This window comes from Eucalyptus grandis, chromosome 6 (genome assembly GCF_016545825.1).
Source record: "Eucalyptus grandis isolate ANBG69807.140 chromosome 6, ASM1654582v1, whole genome shotgun sequence".
Classification (NCBI taxonomy): Eukaryota; Viridiplantae; Streptophyta; class Magnoliopsida; order Myrtales; family Myrtaceae; genus Eucalyptus; species Eucalyptus grandis.
In genome coordinates, this window is record NC_052617.1 from 1,995,577 (window position 1) to 2,023,192 (window position 27,616).

The 27,616-nt window shown below is 39.3% G+C and overlaps 2 protein-coding genes across 3 annotated transcripts; both read right to left on the reverse strand.

Moving 5' to 3' along the window:
* Positions 1 to 12,717: 12,717 nt before the first annotated feature.
* Positions 12,718 to 16,633, reverse strand: LOC104447880 (probable serine/threonine-protein kinase At1g01540). The gene is made up of 8 exons (XM_010061613.3): positions 15,757 to 16,633; positions 15,409 to 15,513; positions 15,173 to 15,295; positions 14,909 to 15,079; positions 14,668 to 14,797; positions 14,382 to 14,591; positions 13,736 to 13,910; positions 12,718 to 13,108 (listed from the first exon to the last, which is right to left on the reverse strand). Exons 1-7 carry the CDS (start codon positions 16,440 to 16,442, stop codon positions 13,749 to 13,751), a joined length of 1,587 nt encoding a protein of 528 aa, XP_010059915.2. The 5' UTR covers positions 16,443 to 16,633; the 3' UTR covers positions 12,718 to 13,108; positions 13,736 to 13,748.
* A 3,827-nt stretch (positions 16,634 to 20,460) lies between these two features.
* Positions 20,461 to 27,616, reverse strand: LOC104447879 (probable E3 ubiquitin-protein ligase RHG1A). 2 transcript variants are annotated; one of them, XM_010061607.3, is made up of 6 exons: positions 26,544 to 27,609; positions 23,044 to 24,818; positions 22,045 to 22,095; positions 21,440 to 21,538; positions 21,209 to 21,349; positions 20,461 to 21,091 (listed from the first exon to the last, which is right to left on the reverse strand). In XM_010061607.3, exons 2-6 carry the CDS (start codon positions 24,757 to 24,759, stop codon positions 20,960 to 20,962), a joined length of 2,139 nt encoding a protein of 712 aa, XP_010059909.2. In that variant the 5' UTR covers positions 24,760 to 24,818; positions 26,544 to 27,609; the 3' UTR covers positions 20,461 to 20,959. The 2 variants fall into 2 exon arrangements, with proteins under 2 accessions (XP_010059909.2, XP_010059912.2); XM_010061610.3 differs by lacking the exon at positions 22,045 to 22,095 and having other exon boundaries at positions 26,544 to 27,616.

The following is a 27,616-nucleotide window of genomic DNA, read 5'->3' on the forward strand; positions in this document are numbered from 1 at the left end:
TGTGTCATCAAAAATCTGAAGTACTGAACCGTACCAAATGAAATATGTTCTGCATAAGCCAACATAATTCCGTAAAAAGCTGACTTGGTTGAAGCTTGTCCTCGGATAGGATGCCAGAATAATTCCACTCTTCTTTCCTCGCTAATCAATCAACGAAAAAGCCAGCTTTTGCAACTTGTAAGTCAGTGGCAGAGGTAGATTCAAGTCCTTTGTGGCATTTCAATATGTGATACGATAAGCATATGGCATCTTGCAATTTGAACATGAGCATGGTATCAAGCTAAAGTGTTGAGAAAACTCCTACCAAATTTTGACGTTACCAAAATTTTCTTGTTCTTATTCTTATTCTGAAGAAAAATATACTTCTAAAGTTATATCGCGAACTCTTACCAAAGTCTATTCACTCCAGAAGTCTTTCCACTCTAACGCAATCCAAACTAAAACCAAGTTTAGAACAAAAATACAATCAGACTCAGATTTATTGATCTTACGATAAGGATTTAGAATAAACATAATAGCGATTTATTCTTCAATATTTGACTTTCTGGCAAAGAATCTCACTTACCTTTTATAAATACATTAATGGAATTAATTACAAATTGATGAAATTAATCTTGAAGACAAGTTCCTTTTTAGAAAGCATCTACTTATGGAAACCTAAATTCTGATTATATGAGCGACTAGAATCAACGGATTTTCATCCCAATCTTCAAATGGCTATAAGATTTTTTTAATCGATTCTGTCCAACAGATTGATTAGAAAAAATTCCTCTGGAAAATGCCAACGGCTAATGAGGCATGGAGGAATATTTAAGGAGGTCATTCGGTCTATTTTAAATGTGTGTGAAAATTGAAATTCCAAAATCTAAAGCCTTTCCAATCACTTGTTCTTTATCAACAATTCTTACAAATTGTATTTAAGAGAAAAAATCACAAGAGTGACTTAGTGAGAGAAAATGAATCTTCCACTGAGTGTTTGCACTAGAAATATTGCACTTCTCTATTGATACTATAGTGAATTCCAGGCAGAAGGCTGTCAGCGTGAGAGAGTTGACGTAGACTTCATCTAAACTAAACCATTATAAATTCCATATGCCATTTTCTCTTCCCTTAACTCTTTTCATTTAAATTCATTGCATATTTTTAAGTATCACAAAAAATTTATTTCGTCTCTTATCTTATTATGAATATTCATTAGAAGTCTGAAGACTTATTTATCAGACTCTGTTTGGTTCTCAAACTTTGTTAGAAATTTATTCTAGTTTTCAAAAATTCATTCAGACACCTATTCACCCCCATCTAGGTGTTCATACTAGTTTTATCAATTGAAATCAAAGCCCTGTGCTCATCTATTGAAGTGTTTATACTTCTGAGCTAAAAATCTTCTATAGCTAGTTGTTTAGCTATAGGACTCATAGAGGGGGCAGAACAATATTAGGCCACCTTATTTTGATGGAAAAAAAAAATACAATATGCAGAAGAATAAAATGAAGACATTCCTAAGATGTAGAGACCCTCTAAAATTGGATGTTATAGAAAAAAGAATCTACCCAAAGGCAACTTCAGCATCTGACAAGGGAAAAGAAGTCTTAGACAGGGATGCTTAGGAAACCAAGCAGAAATTACCAAAAGATAGGTTCTTGATGTAAAGGTCATCTATTCTTTATATTGTGCTTTGTCCCCTACTGAATATAACAAAATTTCTTCATGTGAAACGGCTAAAAAAGTCTAGGATAGACTTCATGTCACCTTTGAAGAAACAGATCGTGTAAATGAGACAAAAATAAATATCTTACTTGGCCAAGGTATCCTTCAAAATGAAGTCAAAAGAGTCTGTTGGAGATATGTTCAATTGATTTATAAGAATTGTAAATGGGTTTGCATATCAAGGTCAACCAATTTCTGCTCCAATAAAGGTTAACAAGCTTCTGCAAGGCCTTTCAAAGGACTAAAATCATTTGAAAACATCAATCAGGGAGACACAAAAATCATGTCCCTCTCTATTGATGAGCTGATAGGCACTCTCCAATCGTATGAAGTGGAATAGATCAATGATGAAGAGGATCCAAAAGGTAAGAAGTTAATTGCACTTAAGTCTAATGTTGTTTCTGATGATATAAACACAAACGATTACATGGACGACAAGGAGTTGGCTCTCATGATAAAGAAATTGAATAGAAAAATAAAAAGATTGAACTAGAAAAAGTAAAGCAAGCAACATTTCCAGAAAAGATCAATGGAAGATGTTGAATCTAGCAAAGATGTGATATGCTTTGAGTGCAAGAAAAAGGGACACATCAAGCCTAATTGTCCATTGATAAAGAAGAAGAAATGTAAGTATGAAAAATATAGGAAAGCTCTAAAAACATAAATCTGGAGTGACACAAAATGTGAGGAAAGTGAAAAGGAATTTGCAAATATCTGTCCGATAGCTCACTCAGAAACAAATTCAAAATCAGAGTATGACTCAAACACGGACTCGAGTCGACAAAAAAATCGAGGTAAGTTATTCCAAAATTCCCATTAAAGTTTATAAATATATAGATGAACGTTGCTTGAACCTCATATCCTATCTCAAAAGAATCTCCAAATTAAAAAAGGAAAATTCAAAAGTTAAACAACAGGACAATTCTTGGAGAAAAAAAATTGAAAGACTGAAAAATAATTTTGATGATTTGAAAGAAAGTACTAATTCTCTTTCAAAAGAAAATTAATGTTTGAAAAATGAGATTTCAGATATTTTTACAAAGTTCTCCAAATGATCAAGAACTTTAGAACAAATTGTTTCAGCTCAAATACCCCATTATAACAAATCTGGTTTTGGTCTGAATAAAGAAAATGCTCATTTGATCGATTTTCCTAAAATAAATGAGAGACTTAGACAAAAACCTCCGAAATCTACTTACAAAAATCACTTTCAAAATTTTTTTGTAAAACCTGTCAGTCAAAGTACTCTTAAATGTTTTAATATGATAGCTCAAAACATTTTGAGAATGAATATCCTAAATTTGGAGACTTGTTAAGAAAGATTGGGTAAAAGTTGTTTTTGTTTGGAGACCTATTAAGAAGGATTGGATAAAAGTTGTTTTTAAAACTAACTCCTCGGGACTCAAGAAAATTTGGGTATAAGAAAGCTTGAGATTTCTTTTTGACTGCATGTTACTGTTAAGAGGAAAAACAAATGGTACTTGAATAATGGCTGTTCTAGACCTATGACTGGAGATTCAAGTAGTTTCATAAAACTAGAAAAACAAATAAGAGGAAATGTTTCTTTTGGTGGGAACAGCAAAGGAAAAATTATTGGACATGGAATAGTGAGGATTCGAAGTTTGATCATCAACAATGTTTCCCTTGTGAAATGCTTGAACTACAACCTTCTAAGCATAAGCCAACTATGTGATACATGATTCAAAATCAATTTCCAAGAAGATGTTTGTTTAGGAGTTTGTCGAGACTTCTCTCAAACATTCATCAATCGAAGACATGGCAATATTTATATTTTGGAGATAAGTCCAAAGAGCTCTCAATGTCATATCTCAATTCAAGATGAAGTAAATCGCTGACACCGCAAGCTTGGACATGTTAGTATGAAACAAATTGTTAAACTATCGTCTAAGAAGCTGGTGATATTGCTAGTATGAGTACCTAGAGGGGGGTGAATAGGTGCCTAAACAATTTATCGATATACGGAAGCGATTCTTAGCATATAATAGAAAGTAAATTCTCTCTTAATTAACAAGATGAAATACGATTGAGGTAGAGAGAGTAAGGAAGAAAAATTGAACACGGGATTTATAGTGGTTCGGCTTATTCCAAGCCTACGTCCACTCTTCATGTGACAGCCCACCGGCTGGATTTCACTATGATCAAAAGAGAAGTTACAGCAGACTTTGCCTTGATTCCACAGTGTAAATGTTCTACCACACCTCCTCAAGATCTCTCACAAATATAGACTCTCTCTTTCGTATATAAGTATTCGCTCAAAGTTTGTCTAAACAAAAAGGAGCTTCAGACTTTGGAATTCTTCTATCACGCACACCTTGAACAACTAAGACAGTCTTCCTTATATACTCCTTTATGCCATCATACCCGTTGGCACTTACCAAAGGAATTCCTCCAATCTACCCATTGGACGGAATCAATTAGGAAGATTGTCCAAGCTATAAATGGAACGTGTTGATAGCCCATCAATCATGTTCGCCCATACAATCAGGATCTCGGTTTCCATAAGCAGAACCTTCCAATAATATTTAGGCAATCACCGGATCTTCAATTTATCGAATCAATCTTCGATCAATCAAAGGACTCCGTTTATGTCTTCTCCAGCCATGAGATCTTCTCCGTTGATAAGGTTAAATCATCAACGAAACATCCAGTTTTGGATAACCTTTCTTCAACGGATTAGAGACTGTCAATGAAGATAGACTTTGAGTCTTGAGTCAGCTGTCCCAAGGTCTTCGGACTTTAAATAGCGAGTCGTAAGCCTTCAAACTAGACTGATAGAAACGATTTGTCAACTTCAAAACACTTCAAGAAGATTTCTCCAACAGCTGGTTCGTGGCCTTCCTAGAATGATGTACGAGAAGTCTGAACTGTGTTCTCCACATATCTTGGGAAAACAGGTCAAGAGCTCATTTGAATTTATAAATCAAGTCTTTACTAATCGCGTCTTACAGCTTCTTCACATGGATCTTTTCGAACCAACTAGAACAAAAAGTATTGGTGGTAAGAAGTACTGTTTAGTAGTTGTGGACGATTATTCAAGATTTAGGTGGGTTTTCTTCTTGGCAAATAAAACAGAAACCTTCTTTTATTTTTCAAAATTTGCTAAGAAAGTTCATAATAAGAAAGGTAATGCTATTTCAAGTATTAAGACTGATCATGGGGGAGAATTTGAAAATCAAGATTTTGCAAATTTTTGTGATGAGAATGGTCTACATCATGTTTTCTCCTCTCCTTACACTCTAGAACAAAATGGAGTTATAGAAAGGAAAAATCGGTCTTTATAGGAGATGGCCAGAATTCTGCTATTTGAAAATAGAGTATCTTCTCGTTTTTGGACGAAAACAGTTTCCACTGTTTGTTATATAATTAATAGAACATTTATAAAGGCCATCCTAAAGAAAACTCCCTATGAAGTTTATAAAGGAAAAAAGCCAAATATCTCTTATTTTCATGTGTTTGGTTGCAAATGCTTTATTTTGAAAAATGGAAATAATCAGCTCGGTAAATTTGAAGAAAGATCGGATGAAGGAATATTTATTGGCTATTCTACTTCAAGCAAAGCTTATAGGGTTTTCAATTAGAATGCACAGACTATCGAAGAATCAATGAATGTCAGATTTCAAAAAAATGTCTAGAACAAACGAGACCAGACTCAACTCGAAGAGTTTGAGCTAGTTTCAAACTTAATAAAGTTTGATTCCCCAAAGAAACTCGGCCTTCTAGTAATCAAAGTCAAGCAAAAGCAAAGACAAAAGAATCAAAGGAAATAGAGGTTCAGCAAATCATTGCAGATAATGACATATTCAACAATAACTGGAAATACAAATCAAAACATCCTAAAGATCTCATTATTAGCAATATAGAAGAAGGGATTCACACCAGATCCAAAGTAAAATGAGACTCAAGTGCTTTAGCTCTTATTTCTAAAATAGAACCAAACGGAGTAGAAGAAGCTTTATCTTATGAAAGCTGGATAGAAGTAATGCAGAAAGAACTTAGACAATTTAGAATTAATGATGTCTAGGAGTTAGTTCCAAAATCAAAGGAAATATGTGGTTAGAACAAAATTGGTGTTCAAATTCAAGATTGATGAAAAGGGTAAAGTAATTATAAACAAAGCAAGACTTGTTGAAAAAAGGTTATACATAAGAGGAAGGAATAGATTATAATGAGACATATGCACATGTAGCAAGGTTAGAAACTATAAGATTATTGTTTGCATATGCATGTTTCCATAATTTTAGGTTATTTTAGATGAATATCAAGAGTGCATTCCTAAATGGTTTCATACAAAAGGCGTTTATGTGGAACAACCACCAGGATTTGAAGATCCCAGAAAACCAAACTTTATCTACATATTGAAGAAGGCTTTGTACAGTCTGAAACAGATACCTCGAGCTTAGTATGAGAAGCTGAGTAAGTTTCTAGTAAGTAATGGTTTCAAGAAATGAATGGTTGACACAATTTTATTTATCAAAATGGAAGAAAAAGGCTTTCTATTTGTTTAAATATATGTAGATGATATAATCTTTGGATCTTCTAATGAAAGTCTGTACAATAAATTTTCAAAATCTATGTAGGAAGAATTCAAAATGAGTATGATGGATGAGTTAACTTTCTTTCTGGGTCTACAAGTTAGAAAATCAAAGAAATGTATCTTTATTTATGAAGAAAAATATGCCAAAGATGTTATCAAGAAGTTTGGGATGAAAAACTACAAGAAGACTGAGACTCCCATGTCAAGTTCTTTCAAACTTGACAAGGATGAAAATGAAAAGAAAGTAGATCAAAACATACAAAAGCAAGATTAGTTTTCTTCTTTACCTTACTGCTTCTCGACCTGATATTTTATTCAATGTGTGTATATGTGCTAGGTTCTAGGCTGATCCTAGAGAATCCCATCTCAATGCTGTCAAACGAATTATTAAATATATTGCAACAAATACAAAGTTAGGTCTGTGGTATCCAAAAGGATGAGACTTTCTATTACTTGGATACTTAGATGTTGATCTAGTTGGTTGTAAAGTTGACAAAAAAAGTACTTCAAGAACATGCCAACTCTTGGGACAAATGTTAGTGTCCCGGTTCTCTAAGAAGTAGAACATTGTGACAGTCTCAACGACAAAAACAGAATATGTGGCTCTTGGAAGTTGTTGTTCTCAAATTCTTTAAATCAGGCAACAACTAAATGACTTTAGAATAGAAAAACCTTGCACTGAAATTAGATGTGACAACACAAGTGCAATCAACGTCACCAAAAATCATATTCTTCATTCAAGGGCAAAGCATATTGAAATCCACCATCATTTCATAAGAAACCATGTACAAAATGGTGAAATCAATGTTCAATTCATTGATTCGAAGAATCAACTGGTAGATATTTTCACCAAGCCACTAGAGAAAGGATCATTCAAGTTCATTTGTGAAAAAATGAATATTACACTTGCATCTGGTTAAAGTCAACGAAAAAGTAAACTCATCAGTTCAACCTTCTTGTAGGAACATCATTCTAAAAGCCCTTCTAGACTTAGGTAGTTGTATTTCAAATTTTGGCGCGTAAGTTTTTTTCCTTCTTCAACAGGTACGATTATTTTCAAATTATTACTTGCCTTTTATATTGTTATATCACTGCTAATTTTTCGTAATCAATCTTTCATAAATTATTGATAGTTACTTTTTAAAAAAATTTCAATACATAAGTTTCTCTTTTATGCCTATTCAATTGCTCTGGTTCATTTTCTTTAAATAAGTCTACAGTCTCTTTTCCCTCGATATTCAGAATTTTTGCAAACCCTAACCTCTCTCAAACCTTTACTTCTCTTGATCCACCCTCACATTCTCTACAAAATCTCTCATTTGATCACTCTTGAACATGTTGTGAAAATCCTCCAAGTCCGTTTCAATGTCTTATCAGAGGAAATCCTCTCGCATTGTTAGTCACAAGCCTTGGTTTATGCCTAATGCTCCGACGTACTTTGATCTCACCGAAGATGAATCACCACAAAACACGAATTGACCATTGGTGGAGGAAGAGGTTACTCAAGAAAAACTCCTCTTTTGATAAGAAAGCCCGAAATACTTCTTAAACATTATCATTTTTTGAAAAAGTGAGAAGATCCCATGGATTTCATAAGTTCGTTCATGAAAGAAAATGGCTATGGAACGAAGTTTTGATCTTGAGAGCCATGGAAAACTTAGGGCTGGTAGAGACTGGAAGAGCAAAACAGGAATTTTCAAACTTTCCTGCCGATCCTTGTTTCAATACAGAGGGTTGGACTAAGAGAAAAAAGGAAGATGATGATGAGTGTGTTAGGGAAATCCCTTATGATGTTTTGAAGATGACAAAATAAATCAAAGGCTACTAACATGTTTAATGGTTAAGTAATAGACTATGCAGATAATAGAACATGTAAAGGATATTGTCAAAGTCTGAAGACAGCCAGAAGACTGAACGTAACATATGTCCAGAGTATATTTTGAAGACTGCTAGACTTTTGTGTCAAAGTCTGAAGACTGCCAGACTCAAGACTCAAAGTCTGTTCTACATTAGAAGTCTGCCCACTCTGACAAATTCCAGACTGAACGTGAATGATGAACCAGAAGACAAACTCTATCTTTGAAGCTGAACCGGGTACGACCTTAAAGCTAAATCTGTTCGAAGTAGATATGTTCGGACCAGTTATAAAGTCTACAGACTCAGATTGTAAAGTCTATTCCTCTCAGACTTTACATCCAAATTCGATGAATCGTAACTCAAGCCCAATCATATAACGGCTAGTGATCTGGTTTGGATTCCACATCAAGATTGATTTGATTGATTCAATCTATTTGATTGACGATTGAATCTTAAAGACAAAATCTTTATATACGAAGAAGCTTTACTTATGGAAACCAAGATTCCGTTTGTATGGGCGATCGGAATCAATTTGGGATTCTACCTTTGTCACTCAACGGCTACCAAATCTTCTAGATACAGAGCTGTCCAATGGGTATATTGGAAGACGATTCTCCGGGATGCTGTCCAATGGGTAGTTTGGAAGTGGAGGAGTATTTAAGGAGATCATGGACCGATGAGCAAGTAAGAGACGGAGCGTAGAATTTATAATTCCAAAGTCTGAGCGACTTTCGATCATATACTTGTCTCTTGAGAGCTTAAACGTTTGTAATCGTGAGAGAAATACCAAAAGAGTGACTTAGTGAGATTGTGTGATCTACTACTAAGTGTTTGCACTCGAAGTTGTAATCTCTTGTTGATTGCATAGTGAAATCCAGCCAAGAAGGCTGTTATCATGGGAGAGTGGACGTAGGCTTGGATTAAGCCGAACCACTATAAACCTCGTGTTCTTATTCTCTTCCCTAACTCATTTATTTTGTTCATACTAGCACTCTCAGAGTGGGTGTTCAAGAATTTCCAACCAAAAATGGGTGTTGTTGCAAAAATTGCTGGAACAAAAGGGAAGTTGTTTCAGTCGAAGGAACGTAAGAAAGTCTACGCACAGATGCTGAATAGAGGGGTCATCAACTCTCGAAAGATAGATTTTGATTTCCTAGATTCCATCAAGGTAAATTTGCAAGAGAAAATTGCCAAACTTCATATGGAAAGGTTTTGTGTAGAGTCATATGATGCTTATCCTAAATTGACTGCTTATTTCTATTCCTATCTGTCAGTTCTAGATCCTACTCATTTAATTCACTGTGTGATAAAGTTTTTGATGTTGATGTTGATTTGTTGGCTTATATTAGGAGTATAAAGAAGTAGATTTTTGCCTATAAATGTGTCCAACGAAGAAGTCACCAAGTTTCCGGTGAAAGACAAGATTCCTATAGGAAACATTACTTACTTTAGGATGTCTGCCTCTAATATTTTACTCCATAAGATCGTCATCAATTGTATCAGACCCAAAGCTGCTTCCAAGACCGGTGTCTCTAGATTTGAGGCAAAAATGATGTGGGCCATCTGTAATAGAGTTGCTTTCTTACTTCCTCACACAATTCTACTGCATATGTACAGAACCATCATGAATGAAAATGGACAACTTCCTTATACAACCTTGGTAACCAGACTTTTCCAACACTATCATATTCAACCACCCTCCAGTTTTTGCTCCAAAACCATTATTCACATGTAAATTAGACTCAAAATGATCTCAAAAATGAGATTAAAGGATCTTTCTAGAGTCTTGAAACTTTTAAAGAATGAATCTACTAACAAAGCTAAGATAGGATAAGCGGCTGAGAAGAAGCGCCAAGGGAAAAGCATTGTCTCGCAAACTCCAAAAAGAAAAAGACATGTTCTTCTTCTACAAGATGAAGAAGAGGAAGATGATGAAGACGAGACTATCTCTGATATTGTGGTAAATATTGCCATGCGAGATCATGTTGGAGGTATAGCTGATTATGAAGAAGAAGAAGAATAAGAAGAAGAAGATGAGAGCAAGAAGGACCTTAAAGAAGAAAGTGAATGAGAGGAAATTAGAGTGAAAGAGAGAGATGAGGATAACTCATATGAAGAAGAGGCAGATGCGAATCTGAACAAAGGACAAGAGCATTCTAACAAGGAATGAGAAGATACAAGAGAATTTGGTGAAGGAGATGTTGGAGAAAAGACCAAGAGAACAAGTCAACAACCTAGTGTTGGCAAAGAAGGAGTGCAGGAAAGAGTTCCTCCTCAGACTGAAGGCACTGTGATAGGGGGAGTAGGTGAGGAAACTCCGGACCATAATGCAGAACCAACTGCAAGTGATGGCATAAGTCAATTTCCTCTAGATATTGAGGACATTTATGCATCTCATTTCTCTGAAAAATTTCCTGAAGGTCAGGACAAAGAGGCTAATGTTCAGGGAGAGCAACAAATTTCACATGTTCAAGTCAATAACTCTTCACCTTTGGATACTCCAATGGTACCAGACTCAAACTATCCTCAGATAATAGAACTCCTTTTGGAGACTAAGGTACATCAATATGGGATGAATGTTGAAATCCAAAAGTTGCATGCTGCTTTCAGTGCTACTTCAGAATCTCTCTCTGGAAATGTACAGTCTCTTGATGACAAGGTTTAGAACATGAATTAGCAGGGATCTCAAAATTTAGCAAAGGTTGAGACTATCTTCCATCAATGCCTAACTAAGCTTGAAGAGACCGTGTAGACTTTGGAAGATTTCCAACTTATTCGGTGTTCCTAGGCAATGCTGATCATTTTTTAAACAAACTCTTTTTCTTATTTTCTTCGTGCTTGTTTGTTTTTCTCCTTTTTGCTGGTGACAAAAAGGGAGAGAGTTTTGCAGATTTGAAGCTTTGACTGGTACATGTTTAAGTTTTTTATACTTGTGTGATTGGTGTTTCTTTTATGCAGATTATTGGTTGGTGTGTTTTTATGTGTGTAGATTATATGTATTTTATGCAGATTTTATTGTGCAGACCAGACTTGAGCAATTGTTTACTGCCTTTACTGTCCGTTATCTCTATCTATTATCATGTGCTACAAAAGTATGGTTTTGCATGATAACTTTTACATTATGCTTAAATTTGCATGAAAGTTTCGTCACCATAAAAAAATGAAGAGATTGTTGAGAAAACTCCTACCAAGTTTTGAAATTGATAAAACTTTCTTGTTCGTATTCTTATTTTGAAGAATAGTATACTTTTGAAATTATATCGCAGACTCTTGCCAAAGTCTATTCACTCCATAAGCCTTTCTCACTCTAACGCAATCCAGATTGACACCAAGTCCAAAACGAAAATATACTCCGACTCAGATTTATTAATCTTGCGACAAAAATTCAGAATGAACATAATATAGATTGATTCTTCAATATCTGGCTCTCTAGTGAAGAATTTCACTTACCTTTTATAAATACATTTATGGATTCAATCACAAATTCATGGAATCAATCTTGAAAACAAGTTCCTTTTTTGGAAAGCATCTACTTATAAAAACTTGGATTATGATTGAATAGACGACCAGAATCAACGGATATACATCTCAATCTTCAAACGGTTATAAGATTTCCTTAATCGATTTCGTCCAACGGATTGATTGGAAGAAATTATTTTAGAAAATGCCAACGGCTAATGAAGCGTGGAGGAGTATTTAAGGAGATCATTCAGTTTATTTCATAATGTGCGTGAAAATTGAAATTTCAAAGTTTGAAGCCTTTCCAACCAGTTGCTCTTCATCAATAGTTCTTACAAATTGTATTCAAAAGAGAACATCACAAAAAGAGTGACTTAGTGAGGGAATATGAATCTTTCAGCGAGTATTTGCACTCAAAATATTGTACTTCTCTGTTGAAATTTATTCTACTCTTTAAAAATTCTTTTACACCTATTCACCCCATCTAGGTATTCGTACTAACTTTATCACAAAGAACAGTAGACTGTCCCAATTAACCAAAAACTTGAGTTTGCGTCTCATCACAGATGGAGGGCATTTAGCGCAGTTGTTCCCATTGAAGCTCGTTTCGAAAGAGATGATATTAAGAACCCATTAGTAACGAAAACGCCGAGACAAGTCAACAAAAGAAATCAATGCCATCAGGTTTTACAAATTTTTCGCCAAATGGAGTTTGTCTCAAGTTGCTCATCCCAAATTTTCCATCCTTTCTTCATCTTTTAATTTTACCGCTAACCATGCGATTCATGCTTTGGGATGAGTGGCATCTTCATTTTAGTTCCTAGAATTGTCTACGTTTGTTTGCCCTTAGTTCCGGTTAGCCCATTTTCGTGATTTTGTACGAAGTCGCCTCTCCCTCCAACTCTCTTCGCCTCTCTTTTTCCCCTGCCGCTTCTTTAAAACTCCAAAAGAGGGATCACAATTCCTAATTGCCACATTGAACACCTCTCTTCATCTCGAAAAGTCACCTGACAGAAGGAATCAAACGTGCCCACACCACCTATCGATGAACCTGAGGAAGCCCTGCAAAAGAGAGATAATCCTACAGGATACAGTCGCAGTTTCTTCGACCCAAGTGAATAAAAGAACCCATCCCAGGATAACAAGAAGATCAGTGCCAAAAAGAGAAAATCCTCTTGCCACTCTTCCATCAAAATCAATATTCAAGAACATGGAAGGGTCCCGTTCCTCAAAATAGTACAACCCCACACCTCCTTCACATCAAAGCCAACGAAATTACATTTAGGTGCATGTGAGTTGCAGGACCCAGTCTTCATACCCACCGTACTCCATGCCAAAAGAAGGTTCCGTCTTAATAGTTCTCAAGTCAAGTCCTTTGTGCCAACATGATACATCCAGTGAGGGATTTTCCCTTTTCTCTTTGTAATGTTTCCACAAAAGCCTCCAATCCATTCGGCTTCAATGAGTTTGACATGAGTATAGTTCATATGTCTTCCCTTTTTGGTTAACAAAATATGTTCCTTGCTGATGCTGTGAAGACAATCAGGTCAATGCAAGCTTTAGAACTTAAATGTAATGGTCAAGCGACTTCATTATCCCAAGGATGGTGCTTGACAAATAATCCTCATTATATGTCAGCATAGCTTTAATCACTTTACCACAAATGGACCAATGAAAAGAGAAGGAGACTTAAAAAGGATAAATATATGCATATAATAAGCCACGTGATGGAGCGATCGTCGATGCATGAGTTGTAGCATAGTCAGAGAGGTGAGCAAATAGTAGAATACATAAGACAGCAACAAGTTGGACCAAAATTGACATTGAAAGCATTCAATTGATAACTCCAGTGAGTTGGATCACAGCATTTGGTGAAATCTTCAGAATAGAAGCCAACACCATACAAAAAAAATCTACAACATACAGAGATCCAATCCAGGCAAAATCTTCTGAATAGAAGCCTACATCATAAAAGACAACTTCAACATACAGAGATCCCACCAAGATTATACTTCGAAACCAGAAGTGGCTGACACGACAAATACAGCAGAATCTACACGGGGTTAAAGGCAAAAATATTGTAAACTAGATACACAGTAGAGAGAGAAACCAGAGCTTCATGGTAAGAAGTAGCCAAGATTATGTCCAACAAGTTACCTTGTTATCAAGGCTATTGCTCTTCAGGATCTTGCTTTCTCGACATTGACATATTGCCTTGAACACTGCTCTCATATCCACTACTATCACCTGATTCAGTTACACACTTGTCCAACAACCTATCCCTCAAAATTTCCCGATGAGAGCGTCCATGTTCCCGTCCAGCTCTCCGGTCCTGCAATGATTTAAGCGAGTCAAGTTAACAAAACTTTAGAGAGACAGAATGCATCACGAGACATATCTTCATTCGTAGACAAGGTTTTGCTGCTGACGAATTTCTAGGAATAAGTGAGAATAAAGCATAGTAAAAACAGGTTACAAGACGAAATGATCTGCCTTGTCAAGGTTCCTCCCCAACTCCCTGATTCCAAAAAGACTTCCCATTAATGATAGTTGCTCAAAGACAAAAAACCCTTTTGGAAACATGTATAAGAGGACAAAGAGTGACTGATTATTTGCAAGACAATCTCACAACTCTAATATTTGCGATGTCAAACAATGGCAAGTCCAAGTATTAATTGTTCTTACATGGTAGGGGGAGATTTAACATATTGACTGAATCAAAGTTTGCCAATATCTTCAAGTCTTATGGAGACTGAGGTGCAACACTCCAGAACATGGGAGACGGATAAAAATGTGTACTTACATCTCGAAGAGGAAACTCATCAGCTTCGAGCATATGAACGACATGACCCATCTTTGGCCGCTTCTGAGCATTTGGATCCACGCAACGCAGAGCTACCAGAAGAGTACGCTTTAGGGCTCTCGATGAAGGCTTCTCTGGCAACCTAGGGTCCAGAACTCCCTCTGGGTTTCTATTTGTAACCATTGTCTTAAGCCACTCAACAAGATTAACCTGAAGAGGAAAAGGAAATGCTCTCAAATGATCCAAGATGATTGAGGATTGACAATAACGTATTGACAAGACTGACCTCTCCAGAAGGGCGACTGTAATCCACTGGGTTTCTCCCAGAAATGATCTCCATTATGAGAATTCCAAAGCTATATACATCGCTTCTTTCATTCAGCATGCCCGTACTGGCATATTCTGGAGCTACATAACTGAAGAAAAGGAAACCAATGTAATCGCCATGCATTTGGATTGAACAAAAACAAATGACATCATAAAACACGGTAAAATTGAAACCAATCAGCTTGAGCATGCTAACCCACCCAAATGTTCCCATTACACGAGTTGTCACATAACTCCTTTCTGAGCCCAAGAGCTTTGCAAGGCCAAAGTCAGATACTTTCGGATTCCACTGTTTGTCAATTAAAATGTTGCTTGATTTGATATCTCGGTGAACGACCTTGGGCTCGAGTCCCTCGTGCAGGTAAGTTAAGCTGTGGTTTTTGTTCAATCCCCATGGTCAGTGACTTCAAATACAAAAAACCAAAAATGAGCTCTACTACAATTGAATTAGCACAAATGCCTACCCCTTTGCAGTGCCGATGATGATGTTCATACGAATCTCCCATGTGAGCGGGCTGCAAGGCCCGACATCCCCATGAAGCCACTGCTCTAAATTCCCATTGTCGACGTACTCGTAAACAAGCATTCTAAGACAGCCAAACAAGGGTATTACTATTCACATTATCTGCTTATTTTCGATTCTATGAACCAACAGTAGAAATGGCAGGCTACAGCATATCAATTGCACAGACTGAATTACCTGTGAGCTCCTTCGACACAGTAACCAAGCAACCTCACCAAATTCTTATGTCGAACCCGCCCAATTGCTTCTACTTCCACCTTAAATTCCTTTTCCGCTTGTCCCCTACCACACAAGAACACAGAATAAGCAATGTTGAAGCCGCACATTCGCCAGAAAAGCTTTCACTCTTACCGAGACAAAAAGTTTCTCCAACAAACACTACTTAAATTTGGCGACAACCTCAATTCCACCCAACAACGTCGTCCAAAACCTCTCGTAACACAAACGACTAACTGAAAACAAGCCCCGCTAATAAATGTTTAAAGTGAAGATTTTCAAATTCTTCAAAACAGAGCCCACATTTACCTGTTGTTCAGCAAATTCTTGACCGCGACCCTCGTGCCGTCCTCGAGCACACCCCGGTACACAATCCCGTACCCACCTTCGCCAATCACATTCTCGTCGGCGAAATCCTCCGTCGAAACCTGTAGCTCTCTCAACGTGTACCAATGCCCCCAACCCAAGTGCGAAACGTCCGGCGCCGCCGCCGCCGCCTGCTCACCGGGCCCCGACCCGCCACTCCCGGGCCGCTCCGGGTACGAAATCCGGTGGTCCTTGCCGATCTCCATGTGGAGCCGGGTGGGGCTATCTTCCTTCGGCTGGGGGACCAAGGCGAGAGCATGCGGGTCTGGGTCGGGGTCAGGGTCGAGGCTCGGGTCCGGGCCCCCGGGGCGGTCGACCCGGATCTCGAGAATCTCCTTGGAGACGCTGGGGATGGTCGGGTTGGCGTGGGAGACGATGGCCTTCGTGGGTGGCGAAGCGCGCTCCTGCCCCTGCTTCGTCGTCTTCTTCTTCTTCTTCTTCTTGCTGCTGCCGCTGCTGCTCCTCTGGGAACGCGCGCCGTTGCGCCTCAAGGTGAAGTAGAGGGAGACGAGGAAGAGGGCGATGACGATGGCCGCCCCGACGCAGATACCCACGACCACCCACAGCCGGAGGCCGAAGATGAACGTCCGCCTCGACAGCCGGTCGTTCAAGAACGCCGGCTCCGTCATCTTCACTCCACCTCTTCCTCCTCCACCGCCGCAGCCGAATTCTCCGGACAACCGGCCGCTGACCCAAACGAAGAAGATGAAGATGATGACGAGGAGGGAAGTGGGGTTGAATTTCTGCACGGCGCTTTTGAGTGAGGGAGTGGGGAGACTCCCCCCTCTCTTCCAGTGGAGTGTGGTGCGTACAGTGTAGGGAGAGGAGCTGGCATGATGGCACTTCTTCTGGAGCGGGAGGCGGGCCCCGCTTTTTGTCTTCTTTTCTAATTTTTTAAATTTCCATTCTTTTTATAGTTTTTCTGGTGACGTTTTCCTTTTTTCTTTTTCTTTTTTTCAAGTTTTTCTCGTTCCGTTTCTTCTAAAGCGGTCAAACTAAATTATTTTCTTTGCGTGGGGCCGCCGTATCATCCAACGGTTTTGCTTTTTTTATCGCATTCAGCGTATTTGACGGACGTAGATAAGGAGGGTCAATTCCACGTGGCGCGACGGCGGCCGCCGACGGTAGATTTCCAGCTGGAATCCAAAGGCGATTCTCAAATTATGTGAGGCGAATCATCATCGATGATGATATTACGAAAAAATGGTAACGGAAGTACGTCGAAATTGACCAGATTTGTCACGGATTCGAGCCTATCAACAAATCCCACTCAAAATTAGCTCCCTTTCCAACATAGAATAGGAGGACATTGGTAGAATGAGGACACGTGAACAACGGTCCACTAGGGGAAACAAAAAGTTTCATTTCAAAGGCCCACCAGAATTACCAAAAAATAATAAAATAAAAAAGGATTGGGGGGAGAGTGGAGAATAAAGAATGTTTTTTATGGGTAAGGCACTGGTGGGGGGATTACGTGGAAATGGCCGATGTGATTAGCTTCTTCTTCGCGATAATCTAATCTCCGGCATTAATTAATTAATCCATTTTTTTTTAATTTCGGGGTGGGATTTTTCAATGTAGGGCAGCAACATAGGCTTTTTGACTATCGTCGTGGGCTGTGGACCTTAATCTATGGGAAATAATTAATTTTTTATCCAAAGAGGGAAAGGTACAGCGACGGCATCATTACCAACAGTGTCATGTGTCGCGGCTGTGCTTGGGGGAGACTTTGGGAACCATGCTCCCCGTCCACCCAAGAATTAGCGACTTTGGAAGTTGGGTGAAGAAAGTTATGTCCTCTCGATTAATATTTATTTTTTATTTCTTTTGTTAGGAGTTCAGAAGAATATGTTAATTGGGTATCGAATTAATTGTGTTGCGTAGAATTTGGTTCTTTTTGAATGAATTTATATCATACTAAAATCAAGTAATTATATTGTGCAACGGATTGTAAATCTTTACTTGAAACACTATATAAATTTGTATGCATCTTCAAAGAGTAAAGGTGGGAGTTTGCGTGAGAGTAAATTATCTCATTTCCTATTTGATGATGATGCGAATCAATTCTTGTATACAGTGTTACGACTCGGGTTAGCGAGGTGCCCCGAGCTCAACACGAGGCACACATGCAGCACGCACAAGCAGGACGCAGAATATTGTGCATGCATGAACAAGTGCGACATGCAGGCGAGACATGAATGTGGTAAAGAGCAAGCAAAGTCCATGTACTTTCTTTTGAAGTTTGCGGCTGGTTCTTGCACTAGGATTAGACAAATTGTGTTCAAGGGAGGGGGATACACCTTATTAAACGTGATACGTTTTATTTTATTAGGAAGAGCAGTGACGTTATAAATAGGTTTACTATTGTCAGTTGTAATCAACTTTTGAAACATTTGGATATTTGAATTCTCTGGTAAGTGAAAACATTCATTTATCCCAAACTTGTTTGCAAGAGTGATTTTAGGAAGGTACTCTTTTTGGCTAGTCGAGAGGTCCCTGGTCCATCTTTAGCCGAGCAAATCGACGTGGATTTGGTTTCTTGTGTGAAAGTGAAACATGAGAGAAAAGGAGGGGAGAGAGAGAGAGAGAAAAGGTGGGGGGAGCAACACGACAGGTAGGGCGATCGCATGAAAGATTGCGTTGCCGCACGAAACTGGCATTGAAATTAGGTTTTGCCACAAAATGTCGGGAAAGGACGCTCGTCCAAGAGGCAAGGCCGAGGAAATGGCGTTAGGGGATGCGCTCTCAGCTTCGGCAATGCGAGTTGCAAACCATGAGTTGGGCGTTGGCGGATGTCAAATGGTCGGGCTTGCAGTTGGTCCGGCATATTACATGTGTCGCTGTGATTGAGGTGAGCTGAGAACTCCAACACCGATTCACAAGCTCGTTACAGCAATCCCGCCAAGATAGGATTAGGCTAGGGACAAGTTTCATTGATGGATGATATATTATTCACAATCTCGTTACAACAACCTTGCCAAAATAGGATTAGATCAGGAACAAGTTTCTTGGATGGACAACATATGTCAATTCAGAAGCTTAGTATAGCAACCCTATCAAGATAGGATTAGGCCAGGGACGAGTTTCATGGATAGACAATATGATGATGTTGAGGATTGGGATGAAGCCAAGCTAGGGGGCAATAGCCTTACATTGAAAGGCTTGCCCACCAACTTTCAGCTTATACCAATCTGACCATTTCATTTACCTTTTAAACTATGGGTTGCGAAACATGAGTTGAGCATTGGCATATGTCAAATGGTCGGGCCTAGAGTTGGTCGGGCATATTACATGTGTTGAGGAGTGACTAGTAGTGGACCTACGAGGTGATTGGGGTGATTGAAAAGCTTTGACACCAATTCACAAGCTTGTTATAGCAACCCTACCGAGATAGAATTAGACTAGGGACAAGTTTCATGAATATACAATACACACCAATTCGCAAGCTTGTTACAATAATCCCGCCAAGATAGGATTAGGCTAGGAACGAGTTTCATGGATAAATGACATATGCCAATTCATAAGCTTGTTACAACAACCTTGCCAAGATAGGATTAGGCCAATAACGAGTTTCATGGATGGACGACGTGATGATGTTGAGGAGTTGACGAAGCCAAGCTAGGTTTACTAGAGGTGGCAACAGCCTTACATCAAAAGGCTTGCCCACCTATTTTCAGCTTAAATCAATCCGACCATTTCAATGTACATATTAAATTATGAGTTGCGAACCAAGAGTTGGGCGTTGGCGGATGTCAAATGGCCAGGCCTGGAGTTGGTCGAGCATATCACATGTCGAGGAGCAACTAGCAGTGGACACGTGAGATGATCGAGGTGATTGAAGAGCTCCAACACCGATTCCCAAGCTTGGTACAGCAACCCCACCAAGATAGAATTAGCCTAAGGACAAGTTTCAAGGATGAACGATATACAACAATTCACAAACTCATTACAGCAATCCCACCAAGATAGGATTAGGCCGGGAACGATTTTCATGTACGGACGACATAAGCTAATTCACAGACTTGTTACAGCAACCCTGCTAAGATAGGATTAAGTTAGAGATAAGTTTCATGGATGGACGATATACCCCAATTAACAAACTCATTATAGCAACCCCACCAAAATAGGATTAGACCAAGAACAAGTTTCATGTATGGACGACATATGCTGATTCACAAGCTCGTTAGCTCGTTACAGTAACCCTGACGAGATAGGATTAGGCCGGGGACGAGTTTCATGGATGGACAACATGATGATGTCGAGGAGTGGGGACAAAGCCAAGCTAGGGGCCAAATTGGCTTACCCGAGGTGGCAACAGCCTTACAACAAAAGGCTTCCCCACCTATTTTCAGCTTAAATCGATCCTACCATTTCCATGTACATTTTAAACCATGAGCAAACTTAAGCCCACTCGGTGATCACCTCTTACCCCAACATGTGCGTGCATGCCAACACAATCCACACAGCAAGAAAAGGCCAAGAGGTTCTTCCTTGGCATAAAACGGTAGTCATGATTCAAACCGAGCATTTCGACCGTGGGATGGAACTCCTCAATCACGTCGGCCATTTAAATGATTCTTCTTGTGAGCGACATCAATATTCTAGTGTAATGAAAGCCTTCCAAGGCTTCCAAGGAAACACACTCCATTTCTTAGTCAGTGAAGCACAATCTTAACTCAATAACAGGATAATATGGAAGAAACATGAATCTTGTTTGGAATAAATTTTAAAAAGAAAAAAAAAAAAAAAAAAAATAGGACATGCATGGAGAAGAGTCTGAACGATTCCGTTTCAATGCAAAGGGAGTAGTACATTTTTCCACTACCGATGGACTTAACACCATTTATAGCAGTAGCCAAACAAGGCCCTCTATGCGAAATGCCGCGCAGCAGTTTATTTTTCGACTATTTTTTGACGACTGATGTGATTCGCTGGTCCCCTTAGAGACGCCACCATCTTAGTGCTAAGCATTAGATAGCTAGCTTTGAAGGATATGCGACTTTTATAAGCTTCTTCAGCTATTCCACGCCCACGCAAGCATGCATGGACTTGATATGATTCTGCGAACTCTGCTTAGATGCTATCAGTACCTTTCTCTTGTCTGGCCAAACATCGAGACATCAGCAGAAAAATGACAGCCCCCGTCTCACGTGGTCAGACCTGTCGTTTTACAGATGGGGCACAAGTTCTTGTGCATCAGCCATTGCTTTATGCAGTTGGTGTGGAAATCATGCCCGCATTCCAGAGTCCCAACACCCTCTCCCTCATTGTACAACTCCTACATGTCAAACAAGTCCCGCTGTTAGGCACCAAATTGTCATAGAAGCTCTCAAGAATCATGAACAAGCCGACTTCAGGGTCACGCTGCAATGCAGGAAAAAGGGGTTCTCTCTACCTGACAAATGCAGCAGGGCTCCGCCTCCACATCCATGCAAACTACAACTGTGTACTTGCGCTGCTTCATGCGACTTAAAATGGTTTCCTCGCTCAGTCCAGTGTTAACGTTTCCAATGCGCTCTTCCAATGCCAATAATTCCTGGCACCCCAGCAATTAAACTTTGTTGATGCTTCTTAATAATTTCAAGGAATTAACAATATTTTTAAGAGAAACAGCTTCAGCATTTACCTCATAAGACATGTTATCGACGTCAAGCCGCATGTCTCCATGCCGATCATGAATATCAGCTACCCCCAGGAATACTGACTGATCAAGAATCATGACATCCTAAACATGAAACAAAACATGCAAAGATTAAATATCAAACCTGCATCTTTCACCACCAGCGCAATACGACTAGTGCATGATTGTCATGCTCTGGGCTTGCAATCACTGATGGTGATACTAATACACATTGCATCTCAGAGAAAAATTGTTAATGTTCTTATGAATCCATGGATCGGATGCAGTTGGGGAGCCTGTATAATTGCTCAGTTCAGACTGTGAGATATGATGGGCCCTACAAGAAATGAGTTCTTGCAATGGATATTAATTAACCATCGTGTCCCAACAGTACACTCCGAGCACTTCTAGCATCTTATGTGTACAATGTGGACAATCACCGCTTTATCTAATGTCCCAAAGGTTAATTGGCAAGGGCCAATTTTTACCCTAGAATCCATAATATTTCTGTTCTCAATTTTTACCCTAGAATCCATAATTTATCTGTTCTCCAATGACATGCTTCAAGGAATCTGTAGTTGAGCTTATAATGTTCGACACAAAATTCTAACCTCAGGACGTAAGCCCTCCCCCTGGCGCATATGATCCAACACACTCCGAATCTGTTTCACAATCAATGAAAGCAGATAAGGCTAATATGCACAATCAGAATTGTCGAAGAAACAGATAAGTCCACCACTCTACTACTCGGTCAATTATGTTCCACTTAATCCCCCATGCCTCTCAAACTATTGTGAAGTCAAAAGCACTAAAAAAGTGATGGCCAGAGCAAAATTTGAATCATGGCAATAATCCATAATCACGATTACACAAACCAAGAGACTAGGTATTAGCATGGCTTAAGTATACTTAGGCAGTTCGAATTATGAAATAAAGCATGCATTCATTATTGACCATGTAAGACAGAGATTACATGAAACTGGTAGTCTTAATAATTGTTTGGATACATGTGAAAGACAGGCAAAAGTATGATCTAAAGTTTACAGCAATTGCTAAAGTCGGAAGCTTATCCATCTCGTGTTACTCAAGGACTTTGATATAGGTGCGTGTGGCTGTAACTTCCTCACTTCTTGCATGTTTTACCTCTGAATTTTGGGCTCAGCAAGTATCCAAAACCTAGAAAGGAAATGTGGGTCTGTCCTAAGAGAAAAGTCATAACAAATATCCCTCATTCTAAAGATTTAGCATAAGCAGACATGCATCATTTTGTCACTTCAAACATTTGGGTAACCTCTCTTAACAAATTCATCATGATGGATTTCATGCCCCATAACCACACTCAGATCTTGTCGTGTCTGCATGGGTTTCCTTGGCCAATAAGGATAATCAAAGTAATATCTCAAACCAAAGCTTTTGTCAGCACAGTAGATGGTTGATTCGAAAGGGAAGGGAAACCAAGAAAAGGAAGAACAGCTAACACCCGAGGGTTGCAGGTCAAAAATTACAGCAGTTGAAGCATCCATATTTAGAGACATAAGCAGAGAACATAGCCACACATCCAGCAGACATAAAATAGCACAATTTGACCATAGTATAGCAGCAGGACAAACCTCTGAAACAAGCCTTCTTCGGCCTTCACTTGCAGCAGCCAAAGTTCGCATGGAGTACGGAATTCCTAGTGCATCACCATGTCTTTCCATCCAAGATGCGGACCTAGGGAATGACCGACGATGACCCTGGTTACGAGACCCAGATGAAAGGACATCTTGCAAGAAAGCAGGATGGTCTGAATAATCTGAAGAATGGCTGCTAGGATCCATCTCGCTCCCTATGGAAGCTAATAACGATCGGCGGACGTAGTCAGGACATCTTCGTGGGTAGTGGGAATGACGACTGCGATGAGGCACCGAGTTAGGTTGAGATGATTGAGGGACAGATGTACTGGATCCAGCCTGAGTACTATATGTGGTACTTCTTGGAATTGCACTACTTCCACCCGGTATATCTCTAGATACTGGTCCTTGAACCAAATTTCTCAATTCACTAGCAGGTATATACATAGGGTGTCTCCCAACATTTCTCGAATACCTGCCCAAGCTGGCTTCTTGCAGCTCGTCATCTCTGTTTCTATAGAAAGCCGAACTAGAAGAAGAGCCAGGCCTAGTGACAGAACCCCTACTCCACCTAATTGATTGTTCAGGGTATGGCAAAGAAGGCAGATCAAGCAGATCAGGCTGTTCTTGGATGTTGACATTACTAGATGCAGGTGCCAAAGGCAAGTCCAACGAATGGCTGACTGAAACAAATCTTGATGACTGGGAGGTAGACGAGACATTGGAGTTGCTAAGAGCGCCTCCCATAGGGTGTATGATGGAAGAGTTTGGATAGCTGTGCATAGAAGAATTGATCCTCAGGCGGGAACTTCTCTGTGAGGTTTCCGCACTTTCCGAAACACTTGTATAAGGAGGACAAGGAGAAACTATTCCTGTCACATGACTCACACTTGACCCTAGTTGTGGATCTGCTTGTTCTGACACACGAGACATAGTCGAGTTAGTGTTCATGTTACTGTGAGCAGAAGTAGCATGCTGTGCACTAGTTTCTTCCACTTCAAGAAAATGAGAGCTTTCACCAATAGAAGATTGACCAACATGTCTTTCAAGGGACTTTCTTTTACAAGGTATGTGCCTGACATCCAATGAGCCACCTTGTCCACCATCATTCTCTCCCACAATACATTTACCGGTCCCTGGAGGTATCATGAAAGGATCAGAGCAACCAGAGGGAGGAAGTTGTTGGTCATTGAGTCCAGTCAACGAGTATAAATTTGGAGACTCAGAGAAAGAACTATCACTGCCATGACCCGCATTCAGATTTAGGTTCTGCCCAGTCCAACTAGAACGAGAACTATGAATCATCAGCGGATTGACGCTGACATCATCTAACACGAATCTTCTATTGTTGGCACTCCTTTGCTGATCTTCAATAAGTGGACCAGAACCACCAGAAAATCCTGCTGAAGACAACCATCCATGTTCTGCTTTCCACTCAATACTACCAGCCTCATGATATGAACTGCTAGAACCACGCTCAGGTATGCCACTACCCAGCAGGTTTTGCCGCTCATGACTAACTGAGTTCAAAAATGCCATATGATCACTAGGCGGTACCATACTCTGTGAAATCTGGCTCTCTGATGAATTTTGTATAGTATTCCAACAAAGCTGATGACTATTCATACCATTGCTTGAAGATGAAGAAGAAGATGGATGATCAATATCAAGAGCTTCCGGCAAGGAACTTATTGCACTTCTCTGCCCTTGCATTAGGGCTGAGATATATATGTCTAATCAACTCCACTTCTCACAGTAAGCTCCGAGAATATCTGACATAGTAAAAGAAAGAAAGAACAGGGATCAAGTTCTGGAGAAAAAAAAAAAACTTCATAGCTTAAATTTTCCCCAATTTCCACAAATCAAATCTAAATGTGAAGATTCACATCATGCACAGAACAGAGGTTCTTCACAATAAGGATTAGAAAACATCTTACTTTAAGGCACTGTATTTTGTTCTAATGGTTACCATCACTTACTTAGCCCTATTTGATTCTAGATAAGTCTCGACACGTTTTCTTGTCAAAATCACCACTCATCAAGTGCAGTTATCTGCTCCTCTCCATATATGTGGGATTGAATCAACAAGTGGTAAATGTCTTTCACCATTAGTGGTTTACTATGCCTAAACTTTCGCAGTGAGGTAAATATAACACAAACATTGACTCTGATATCCAATCCATAATGGAGAGATATTAGCAATGCTTATAAGACACAAAAGTGTACTACAGATATAATAAAGATTAATCCACTTCAATTGCCTATCGTGCCAAACACCTTGCCGTCAATGTGAACTCCACAGGCTCCATGTTTATTCTGCTCCGTTGAACTGAGATTAAAAAAACTTGGGATATCTTTCGTCATTAAAGTGTTATTGTGACTCTATCTGCTAACATTCTAACACTTAACACAAAACCCGTCTTGAAATGCAAGATGCAATCAGATCAGGAGAAAGAAAATTGATATTCATGATCCTCTACCACAGAACAAGCTAAGTGCATCCAAAGTTCAGAGAAGCAACACGAGAATTGTCACTGAACTATTTCACCATAGTGACACGATGTCCTCAAACGAAAAACTAGAACGAACTTGGTCATTCAGATTAACTGTGAAACCCTGCGTGTGCTAGTTATTTCAAGCAGAAATTTGAGGAGCAGAGTAGCAATTTTTTAGATTAAATAACATCACAGAAAGGGCTTAATTGAACCCACTTCAGAAACACCATTTAAGCTAATGGAAAATTGAGCAGTTACAGCAATCAAAAGCAACAACAGCAATAACAACTATAATATCAATATGCATCCAATTGTGGAACTGAAGTTCATATGCACCCAGAAGGTAAGACAAAGCACCACAAAAAATGTTCAAAGTTATACAGTGCTCTCTAATGAAATGATCATCAATGTCAACAGTAAATTGTGCAGACACAAATGAGAATTATTGACCTCTCAAGCAAGCCAAAGAAGCAACAAAAGATTGGTGTAGCCAATTGAACGAGAAGAAATTTCAATCCTTCAAAACTAAAAAAGGTTAATTTGAAGACGATAAAAGGCCATATGCATTTTCACATCTTCTTTCTCTATACTAAAGCTTCTAAGTTAAAGGAAGCGCAATATACAATGACCCAGAGATGGGAATCCATCGTGAATATATGTAGTATCTGCACAAACGGGTTCCACAGAAACATCAGCTCAAATAAACACCCCCTTAAAGCATCGATTAGCTATGAGACCCAGATAAAAGACCAAGGGCTTATAAACAGGCCCAGAAACTGCAAAGTTCCAATTTTTATCCAACAGAAAATCTTGTTTCGTGTCTGAGGAACAAAGAAACCAACAACAACTATTCACCAAAAAAAAAAAAAAGAAACCAACAGAAAAAAAAAACCCCCAAAAAAAATGGAAAAAATTATATCACTCCCAAAATCAATGATCGATAATCACCCATCCATCTATCAGGGAAGAAATATCAGAAACGAAAATACGGAAAAATCATACCTTTGAGATGCTTCAAAGCAAGGTGACCGATCTAAAATCAACGCCTCCGAGAAAAAGAAAAGGGGGACGCGTTTAATCTAAGCTTCCCAACAAACTCCTTAACCTTGTCAGGAAAATTTGACAGCAATTAAAAGAAATGGAAACAGGAGCACCAGCTGCCAAGAGGAGAGGCAAGGCAAGAGCTTGGATGGAGAAGCGGGGGAGGAGAGGAGGTGAGAATGAGGGAGATAAAATCCAGACAATACCAAAGAAGGGAATTAAAAGGAGGTCAGTAACCACTAATTTAGGGGAAAAATGGACCCGGGGAGAGACAGACAGAGAAAGAGGGAAAGTAATGGGTCATTATTGAGCAGTTTCCTACCAAAGAACTGCACCCAAAGATTAGATATTGAATGCCCCAAGAATCCAACCAAAGCAACAAATTAAAATCCCCCCAAAGCTGTTTTTACCAAATTGGATGCGCCTCTCTCTCTCTCTCTCTCTCTCTCTAGGCTTTGCTTTGCGTTTTTGGTTCTTCTTACATGACATTGGTTGGCTCTGGACCCTCTCTCTCTCTCTCTCTGTCCATAAGCATGATAATTAAAGAAAAGAAAGACCCGTCTCCCGATACACGCCGAAGCTATAGTCCAGGCAGACCCACACCCACCCTCCCCCTCTTCGCTTTGCACGGTTACATCTTCTTCACGACAAGCACCTTCCCATTACCATCACATGTCTGCTTTCCCTTTCTTTTCTTTTCTTTCTCTTTATTCTTTTACCCACGCTCATTTTCTGCGGAGCCACCCTGGTGACTTCTTGTTCCCGCGGGGGAGAGGGGTCTTCCCGGTCGCGACAAGAAAAAATGATTCAACAATATATATCAACTAAAGAAATGCGAAGGCGTGGCTGGAGTAATTTCCAGGACCCTTCTTCGGGAATTCACATCTTTTCTTTGATTTGTTTTTTCCTCTTTTCTCTCCTGCCCGTTCCGACGTCCGAAGAGGACCCGAACATACAAAAGAGCCACTGCACGGGTGGTTCGCTTTATGCGTTTGCTTTTGTTGACTTCGCCCGTCCTCTGTGTTCGCGTTTTC

Bases quoted from the DNA above. Each gene is read 5' to 3' on its own strand.
- LOC104447880 (XM_010061613.3), bottom strand. From the start codon at position 16,442: ATGACGGAGCCGGCGTTCTTGAACGACCGGCTGTCGAGGCGGACGTTC. The intron at 14,798-14,908 runs GTGGGTTAGCAT...CCTTTTCTTCAG, and splicing joins CGTGTAATGGGAACATTTGG to TTATGTAGCTCCAGAATATG. The intron at 13,911-14,381 runs GTAAGTACACAT...AAATCATTGCAG, and splicing joins ATGAGTTTCCTCTTCGAGAT to GACCGGAGAGCTGGACGGGA.
- LOC104447879 (XM_010061607.3), bottom strand. From the start codon at position 24,759: ATGCAAGGGCAGAGAAGTGCAATAAGTTCCTTGCCGGAAGCTCTTGAT. The intron at 21,539-22,044 runs GTTAGAATTTTG...TTTCATGTTTAG, and splicing joins GGGAGGGCTTACGTCCTGAG to GATGTCATGATTCTTGATCA. The intron at 21,350-21,439 runs GTAAATGCTGAA...CTGGGGTGCCAG, and splicing joins TCGATAACATGTCTTATGAG to GAATTATTGGCATTGGAAGA.